The sequence below is a fragment of the Hibiscus syriacus genome, unplaced genomic scaffold, assembly GCF_006381635.1.
Source record: "Hibiscus syriacus cultivar Baekdansim isolate YM2019G1 unplaced genomic scaffold, ASM638163v2 tig00110162_pilon, whole genome shotgun sequence".
NCBI classification, from domain to species: domain Eukaryota; kingdom Viridiplantae; phylum Streptophyta; class Magnoliopsida; order Malvales; family Malvaceae; genus Hibiscus; species Hibiscus syriacus.
In genome coordinates, this window is record NW_024062609.1 from 225,216 (window position 1) to 235,033 (window position 9,818).

Sequence of the window (9,818 nt, forward strand, 5' to 3'; positions counted from 1 at the left end):
TTCAATTTTTCTGCAAAAGCTTCCACGAAATTTTTAATTACCAATTCACCCCCCTCTTGGCCGATTCCGTCGATCGATTAACTCAACATTATACTATCTTATTTTTTAGAAAAAATACATTTAATATATAATTAGTATACTAAATTTACATTTTTAAATAATTTTCATAAGTATCATATTTATTTATATAAAATATAATACAACATGAAAAAATAATATTATGATCTCGAGTGCTCAAAGATATTATTTTTCAACGTATAACATTTATTTTTAATAACTTAAAATTAGATAATATTTTAAATAACTGTAATTTTATGATCATATTATTTTTCAACTCATAAAATTATAAATATTTACTATATTGAATATTAATAATATAAAATAATTTTAAATACTCAAATTTGTTAATATTTTACTAAATTAAACTCTTTGTATATTATTATTATATTTATATTTTTTAGTAAAATACAAAAAATAAGAATTGAAAATGATCATTATAAAAAGAATTCATTTTTCTAGGGGTATTCTTGTTCAAAGTAGTGTGAATTGTCTAATACCTAAGAATTTAGAGATAACGACATTCTCACTCTTTTAACAAAAAAAATGCTACTACTAGGAAAAGATTATTACATGGGAATAATTTTTTCCATGAATCAAATGTGGGAATGTTATTCCAAAAAAGATTATTCTCCTTGACAATATTTTTTTCCCGCTGTTTCAAACCAACCCTTCCCACTAAATTGAATCACAATTTTACACGCTTGGGAAAACCCATTTTCACACGTGTAAACTTTTTTTTATTAGTTTAGGGTGATTTCAAGGTAATTTTTAACCATCATTGAACACATATATCCCTTACATTTATAACGTTCGAATTTAAGACTTCAAGGAATAACAATAATTTTTTTTGTTAAAGTACACAAATAATCTCTCGACTATATGATACTACTTTATAATGTCTCTTGACTATTAAAAGTTACAAAACGATCATTCGACTATATAGTGTTGCTTTATTAAGTCCTTCGACTATTAAAAGTTACAAAATAGTCACCTAACGATATTTTAATCTGAATGTTAACTTGCTGACTGTGATATGATAAAATCTAATCCCAAAATCTCAAATGATTATCATATCACAATCATCGTGCTAACGTTCATCTTAGACAACTGTCAATTTTTAACGAAAAATGATGATTTTGGGACATAATGAATAGTTGAGTGACCATCTTTTTACTTTTAATAGTTGAGGGACTTAATAAAGCAATACCCTATAGTCAGGGGATCATTTGTATACTTTACCCTAATTTTTTTACCAGTAAAATGTGTAAATTTTAAAAGTTCCTTAATTTGTACTACATGTGTACTTTTTTAAAATTGAAATGTGAATTTTTAAATAAAAATAAATTAAATTTATAGTTAACTACATAGATTATCACTTATGTTTGTGTTTTGTCCACTTTTGATCACTGAATTAAAAAAACATAAGATATGGTTACTTTCGTTTTTATTTAATTAAGATGTGGTCAACTAAGTTAAATGTCATTAACAACATTTAAATATTTTGATATAATCACATATTTGATCCCTTTTATTTACATATTCTCTCAATTTAGTCCTAATTTGAAACCTTAAAGGTCGAATTCTCATTTTAGTTCCTTTATTATGCTTATTTTGTGATTGTTATTTTTTAAAAGGTAAAATACTTTTTTAAATATTAAACTTTGACCATATGTTTTTATCATTGAGCTATAAAAAGTTAAAATTATAGTACTAAAGTTTTCTAATTCTTTTTTAGTCATCAAACCGTTAATATTTTAACGCAATTTATGATACGATTTTACCTTTTGTAAAAAGATCTTAAATCCTTTCAATTATTATCTACCAACGTACATGACATAGATGGTACAACAATGTTTACCTTTTATCCCCCATTTTCTTCTCAATAATTTTGTTTTTCTCAAAATTCATTCAAAATCAATGAAAATTGAGTCAGAATTTTAATCTTCTAATGCTTAAATCTCTGTCGATAATGGCTCGTTGAAGTTAGTTTTATAATATATTATTTTTCTCATTGAAAACATGTTTCTTACTATTTAAATTTTTTGTTAACCGTGTCCAAAACGATTAAATCCGACAAAGTTTTTACGCCTCTAAGAAAGAGATAAGTGTTAAAGTTTTGTGAATTTTATAAATATTTTGACAAAATTAAATTGATAAAAGATAATAAAACAAATTTATAAGTGTTTAGAGTGACCAAAGATATAAGAGAATGTGATAAAATGATAGTTGATAAACAATATAATTAGACTTGCTTTATCATATACATGAGTTGAATATATCTTATAGTTAACAAACTAACATAAAATATTTAAAAGTAGGAATAATTGAGAGAAAATGTAAATAACAAGGACCAGGTGTGTGATTATATCAAAATATTTAACTGCTATTAATAACAGTTAACTCAGGGTGACCGCTAGGGGTGTTCAAAAAAACTCGAAACCCTTAATTGTATTCGTTAACCTTAACTATTAACCTGTCTAACATTTATATTTAACAGGTTAATTAACCAAACCGTTAATACTAAACGGTTTCGGTTAACCAAACCGCTAAAAATGATAGTTAACGGTTAAGGTTACAATTACAAATTTTGATAAACGATTAGCAAACGGTTAATCGTTAATAAATTAATTTTATAATTATATTTATAATTTATTATATTTTTACATAAATAACTTAATATAAGTTTCTATTATTTATAATTTTTATATATATTTTAATAAAATTTGTATACAAATAACTTAATATATATATATTATTTTTATTTCTTTAAAAATATAGAAACATACTTATACCAATATAATTATATGTTTATTATTAGGTACTAAGATATTGGGAGATGTACATACTTACATCAGTATAAGTATGTGTTAAGTGTTACACTTTTTTATTTTATTTACTTACACCGTTGTAAGTATGTATTAAGTGCTACATTTTATTTGTAATATGAATTATGAAAAAAATTGATAAATAAAAATGAAAGTAACCATAACTTAATTAAATAAAAATGAAAGTAATCATATCTTAATTAAATAAAAATGAAAGTGACCATATATTATATTTTTTAAAATTAATGATCAAAAGTGAACAAAACACAAAAATAAATGATCATCTGTGTAGTTAACCCTTAAATTTAAAAGTTGGGTGTCAACCTTTAGTTATAAGAACTCGATAATTATCTCCTTTGTTTTCGTACCTTTTTCGTTCCGGATAGTTCTCTCCTCCAAATCGTTACTCCTTAGCTGTTATACTCTGAACCTTCTTAATAAACCCAAACTGAGTTTTCCTTCTTCAGAGACGATTGTGTTAAAAAAAACAAACACCATGATTCAAGGGAGTTCTCGCATACGCAACCTGGTTCAATCCTTACGGTCTGCTTCTTTTTTTCCATCCAAGGTATATGTTATGGTGAAATTATATTCCCTTTGGATAATATATCTATGACGTTGTCTCTTGTTCTATTCGTCAGCTTCTAGTGTTTTTCTTTGCATGAAAACGTCCATCCTTTCATTTTCAGTTTCCTTTCAGAGTATCTGGTACCATGGTTTTTCTTTTTCCATCGCTGGATTTTTATGATTCGAATATATTTTCCTGTTTAACTCGTCGTTTTACGACAGTAATTTTATTTTTTACATTTCGATTTTCTATTGGTCACTTAGTCTATATTTTCCTGAGATTTAACATCTGGAAGACAAGGTTAAGTTAGCTTCAACTTGTTTTCTGTATCCCAGGTTTGTGTGCAAGCTTGTAAGTTGTTTATTTTCAATGAAACCAAAGGAGGTAAACGTTGAATTTGGGCTGAAAAAGTACAACTAATATGTTGTTTTATACATGTTTATAGTTTGTAAATTATCGAGGGTATACATCTCAGGCCGTTGCTTCTCTGCAAATTGCTAGTCAACCATCTGCTTACAGGTAATTCCAGAAAACAGGGGATTCGTCATTTTCCCTACAAAATTGATCTAAAATATGGTTTTAGCCCAATGAAGTTTTATCAAATTTTCACGGTTTTCAATTTGGTGTGCGATGTTGGGTTCTAGCTACAAAATGCATGTTTCATGTATGTGCCTGAAAAGTTTAATCTTCGTTGATGGATATTGAGAAAATGGCTAAACTCTCGAGATAATATTCTCGAACAAATTATTTCACGAGATAATGCTCTCTCAAGATTAATTGCTCAAATAAGGTGAAATCCACAGTGTTGGCCGTAGGTAGCCATGCCTTCCGGGCGATCTACTACATGGTTAGCTTCCCGACGAACATAGAGAGAGAATGAACGTGTTGCATGACACATGCACGTCCCCAAGCATAGGTCGCATAACACTGTGGATTTCACCCTATTTGAGCAATTAATTTGAAGAGTGTATTATCTCGTGAATTAATTTGTTCGAGAACATTATCTCGAAAGTTTTACCGTCATCTTCATGAATGTTTTGGATAAGGAGAAAAATTATTAAACTACTCAAGATCATGGCGGTGATTATTAATTTATTCTCGACCATGCTGAATATTTTATTCGATTACCTAACTTCATTTTGTTTTTTTTCTCCTTCTAAAAAACTAATTTGAAAATAGTGACGACGATGAGTTGGCTGATGTGGATTGGGATAAACTTGGATTTGGTCTGACGCCTACTGAATACATGTACGTAATGAAATGTTCGAAAGACGAAAACTTTAAAGAGGGACGACTTAATCGCTACGCAAATCTTGAAATAAGCCCTTCCTCTGGCGTCTTAAATTATGGCCAGGCAAGCACTCCATCTTCCCTTTTCGCCTAATCAACAAATATGAAAAAAAAAGTATTTCTCTACTGGGTGCTGAGTTGGAGACAATCCCATTTACCGAACTTTCTTGTTAACTATTATTATATTTTAATTTGGATATTTGATACATGTTTTACACGCAAGACTAAACTTTGAGTCAATATTTGGATAAAGACGTTCTTTTTTTTTATAAAAAAGTCACTATCATATTTTCTCATTAGGTCAGAATGATATAATTGATAATTCAGCTCAGAAAACCGTATACAGGGCATATATGAAGGCACGAAAGCTTACAGGGCAGAGGATGGACGAATTCTTCTGTTCCGTCCAGCACAAAACGCCAGTCGAATGAAGCATGGGGCTGAAAGAATGTTGATGCCATCACCTTCCATTCAACAATTTGTTGATGCAGTGAAAGAAACTGTATTTGCTAACAAGCGTTGGGTACATTTTTAATCTATGCTTCTTTGTACAAATATTACTCAGTTTTCCTTACAAATTTAAGAATTGATTCCGTGCAGATTCCTCCACCGGGAAAAGGGTCACTGTATGTTAGGCCTCTGCTTTTGGGGACTGGTCCGATTTTAGGTTTGGCACCTGCCCCGGAATATACATTTATTGTTTATGCTTCCCCTGTCCGCAACTATTTCAAGGTGGACTTTCTTTATAATTCAACCTATTTCCCCCCTCCTTTTCAATCCTTGTATTTCCAGAAGAAAGTCTTATTTATGTTGTGAATATCTGGATTCAGGAGGGTACTGCACCTTTGAACTTATATATCGATGAAGAATTTGTTCGTGCTTCTCCTGGAGGAGCAGGAGGCGTCAAATCAATCACAAATTATGCTCCAGTGTGTAACATACTTGCATTTCAATGTTGGAATGTTGATTCTTTTTTTACTCTATTTTCTCCTAGTGTAGACTTATTATGCGATTGTTACAGGTTCTGAAAGCAATAGCGAGAGCAAAAGAAAGAGGATTTTCTGATGTTCTATACCTTGATGCCATGAATAGGAAGTATCTGGAGGAAGTCTCATCCTGTAATATTTTCATTGTGAAGGTATTGATGGATTTTGAAGGAAGACTAATTACTGGTTTCTCAGCACGTCAACTAACGAACCTTAATGACCACCTTTATAGGGAAATCATATTTCGACTCCTCCTACAAATGGAACTATTCTTGCAGGGGTAACTCGAAAAAGCATCCTCGAGATTGCTAGGGTTCAAGGTTACCAGGTGATTATTTGACACACAACTTCAAAGTTCAAAAACTGCAAAAAAAAAATAAAAAACGGTTTAATAAGAGACTAATGCGTTTAGGTTGAGGAACGGGCAATTCCAGTGGATGACTTGGTTGATGCTGATGAAGTTTTTTGCACTGGAACTGCGGTTGGAGTTGCTCCAGTAGGTAGCATTACATATCAGAGCAAAAGGTAACTAACAGAATTTAGATAAGATGTTAATAATCCATAGAAAACTGGAAGTGGGTGTTGTTAATCTATCTGGATTTTTATTAAACCCTGTGAATTTATGGATATTTGCAGAATTGAATTCAAAACAGAGGGTAGCTTGGTTTCCAAAGAACTCTACTCGACTCTGGTGGGACTGCAAACTGGTCGCATCGAGGATAAGAAAGGATGGACGGTCGAGATCCATTAGCCTCTTCAATTCTTATATAATTTGATGTATCATATGTCAAACAGTTTATCAATCCATTTGCTACACAATTCCGTTTACAGCGTACTTGAGTTGGGATGTGGTCTTTTTTGTACTGGCAGTAGTTGCATATAGCCAATCTGGTTTGGTTTTCAATTCCACGTACTTGGTAATTTGCTTATGAATAGTATGTAAATTATAATAGCTGGAGTCTAAGTTGGATTAATCAATTTATGTACTTGGTAATTTGAGATATCTGATTTTGGGTTTCGCAGCCTAATAACTTAAGGTTCAGCTGTGAATGGTACAAATTAATACATAGATCATACTTTCACGTGCATATATTGAAAAAAATGCTATACTGCAGATAAACACAGCGTTCCACTAATCAATGATGATATGTACTCATAAAATATGAATATAATTACTGTTTGGAGGAATCTGACTATTTTCTTTTTCTGCAAATGTAACTTCAATATCAGCAATTACAATCACACGACCAAAGTACAAAAAAGAATTATTGCATGCCGATAATACAAACTAATTGAAAATTAATTAAAAAAACTAATTGAAAATTATTAATACTTGCCAAACTTTTTATTAGAGGAGATGGGGTTTTGGGGTTAAATAAAGGGAGCATTAGCCCTGCAGCCTGCTGAATCTTGGGCATTTTTTATCACATAAGTGATGTGCGATTAGAAGCACATACATCTTATAAATATTCATTTATCTAATTTATAGATTCATAAATTAAGAATATATCATTGAAAAAATAATTATATTGTATTGTTAATAGAATCTTAATTCACTTGATATATATATTAATTGTTAGTATTATAATATTTAGAAAAATTTGAGTTTAAACATATTTTATGCATATATTATCTTCTAATTTATAAATGGACCAAGTTTAATCTAACTTAAATATTGTATTAAAAATATTTTGAATAAAAATAGAAATAATACTTTAAATATATAAATAAAAATATAAAATTTAACGCTATCATTATCTTAAGGTTAAATTCAATTCAGATAACATAGGTTAAAATAACCGGCAATCTTTATGTATAAAATTAATTATTGATTACTGGCATTATAGTAGACTGAGGCAGACAAGTAGAAAAAAAAAAACCCTATTCTCTTGTTATGGGGCATCTTCGTTTTCTACAATTTTTTATACCAATCTTTCTTATGCCATATTTTTTCTTTTCTTTTCAAAGAACACGTATATAAACATATAAGGATCTTATCAGAAACATGTTTATCCTTTTATAATTCCCATTCCTCTTTCTCTCTCTCCAATAATTCTTGCTTCGGTGGAAAGAGAGAAGATATCAAAAAGGAATACTAAGAAAAAGCATGGGGAGTGCTCCTTGCTGTGAAAAAACTAACGTCAAGAAAGGTCCATGGTCTCCCGAAGAAGATGCCAAGCTCAAGGCATATATCGAGATGCATGGTAATGCTGGAAACTGGATAGCTTTGCCTCCGAAAATTGGTAATACTTTAAGATAAACAACAAATCCATTATCATCAGCTGATCTCTTCATATCTTGTTTTGGGCTGTTGCCTAATTTCTGTTTTATGGCATTCGATGAGATTCTAAAAGGTTTTTTTTTTTTTGTACCTTAGGCCTTAAGAGATGTGGGAAGAGCTGTCGTCTCAGATGGTTAAACTATCTCCGCCCAAACATTAAGCATGGTGGATTCTCCGAAGAAGAAGATAAGATTATTCGTAGCCTCTATATCAGTATTGGCAGCAGGTATTGTTGGTCCTAAAATCCCTTCTTAAAACCAACTGAAGCGCAAACCCTATGTTTGATTCATTTCAACCAAACGTTTTTCATGTCTAAGAGAGTAAACCTTGCATGATCGTTAATAGGTGGTCTATAATCGCTGCACAATTACCGGGGAGGACTGATAATGATATAAAGAACTACTGGAACACGAGGCTTAAGAAGAAGCTTCTTGGCAAGCAATGCAAAGAGAAACAGTCTGGTCGAGGCAACAACCTGGAGCAAGATATGAAGAGATCAGCTAACGTGGGGGATTCCATGGTTCAAGATGATCATAACAACAAAAAAAGCCCTTACTGGCCAGAGTTGCCTGTACCCGAGGCGACAGCGCCGCCCTTGCCACACTCAAGTACTCAAGATCATCGAATTGACAGCCAAGCTTCGGTGAGAAGATTACTAATCAAGCTTGGAGGAAGATTTTCAGATGATGATCATGTGATTAACGATGAGGAGACAACTCTTCCTAACGATCCTTCCTCCACCGATCAACATCTTTATGAGCAGACTATCTATATACCTTCTTCTTCCTCTTCTTCTCCCATGGATGCCTTGAACTTAAACAATAACATCGATGCTAAGTTTGTGAACTCTCAGTACACCATAGATGAAGCAAACCTGCACATGTTGCAAGGAAAAAACAATACTTTTTCATCAGAGCTACAGGAAATGGGATATAATAGCACACAGAGATTAATGGAATGGAGTTCTTATATGATGAAGAAATGATGAATAATAGAGCTGTGAACTCTTGTGAAAGCATTTGCATGGCTGATACAAACTCTCTGGTTGGCTCTCCTTGTGCTTCAGAATACGGAGGCAGACAACACGGAATGCTACAATAACATGCTTTTAGTGAGATGAGGTATCCAGGAGGAGCACCATAGCATAGGAGATGGTGGGTTCTAGAATCTTGGACTAAAAACCCCAGTAATAATTTATCTCGTTGAGTCATTGTTCAAGGTTCAAGCTTAATTAATCAATAGTGACTGTAATTTATATTTTCTTTTTATATTGTGTTTTCGTACTCATTATCTTATGCTGATTGTTGAACTAGGGAATTGTGAAGCTTGAATGTCTAGTTTTTGCCAGATGATTAACTGATGTGCATGTGCATGCATTTTCTTGCATTGTATACTCATGTTCATGTTATTACATGTCAGAAATGTTCCTTTGGAATGTCCAGCCAGCATGCTAGATTCCTTTAGAAAAATCCATTGTATATAGCTAGGCTTTTGCTGATCAAGTAAAAACATTAAGTTATTCTTCCGCAGTCTCATTTACGCATTCTGGCTAGCTATTGTCTAGAACTTGTTGCATGCCATGCCAACATTCCTTAATTGGTCATTAACGTTCTTAAAGAACAATACCTTTTCTGGTCATCAACATTTTTGGCTTGTTATTCCATAAATGCAAGCTCTATTTTTAATACTAAATATCCAAACCGAACCCACTAAGTGACTTTAGTGATAAAAGAGAAAGTTATTCAACCTAAAGTCGAGAAGTCGGATTTAAATAATTATAGCAACTTCGTGTATAGGATATGTCTTTG

At 31.6% G+C, this 9,818-nt stretch overlaps 2 protein-coding genes across 2 annotated transcripts; both read left to right on the top strand.

The window, feature by feature from the left end:
* Nucleotides 1-3,215: 3,215 nt before the first annotated feature.
* Nucleotides 3,216-6,616, top strand: LOC120216589 (branched-chain-amino-acid aminotransferase 2, chloroplastic-like). The gene is made up of 10 exons (XM_039213956.1): nt 3,216-3,453; nt 3,899-3,972; nt 4,633-4,807; nt 5,090-5,266; nt 5,344-5,475; nt 5,574-5,672; nt 5,765-5,881; nt 5,962-6,057; nt 6,142-6,254; nt 6,366-6,616. Exons 1-10 carry the CDS (start codon nt 3,382-3,384, stop codon nt 6,478-6,480), a joined length of 1,170 nt encoding a protein of 389 aa, XP_039069887.1. The 5' UTR covers nt 3,216-3,381; the 3' UTR covers nt 6,481-6,616.
* Nucleotides 6,617-7,774: 1,158 nt separating this feature from the next.
* On the top strand, nt 7,775-9,107 carry LOC120216578 (transcription factor MYB87-like). Its single transcript, XM_039213944.1, has 3 exons — nt 7,775-7,972; nt 8,107-8,236; nt 8,356-9,107. The coding sequence occupies exons 1-3, from the start codon at nt 7,837-7,839 to the stop codon at nt 8,993-8,995; spliced, it is 906 nt and encodes a 301-aa protein (XP_039069875.1). The 5' UTR covers nt 7,775-7,836; the 3' UTR covers nt 8,996-9,107.
* The last annotated feature ends 711 nt before the right edge of the window (nt 9,108-9,818 follow it).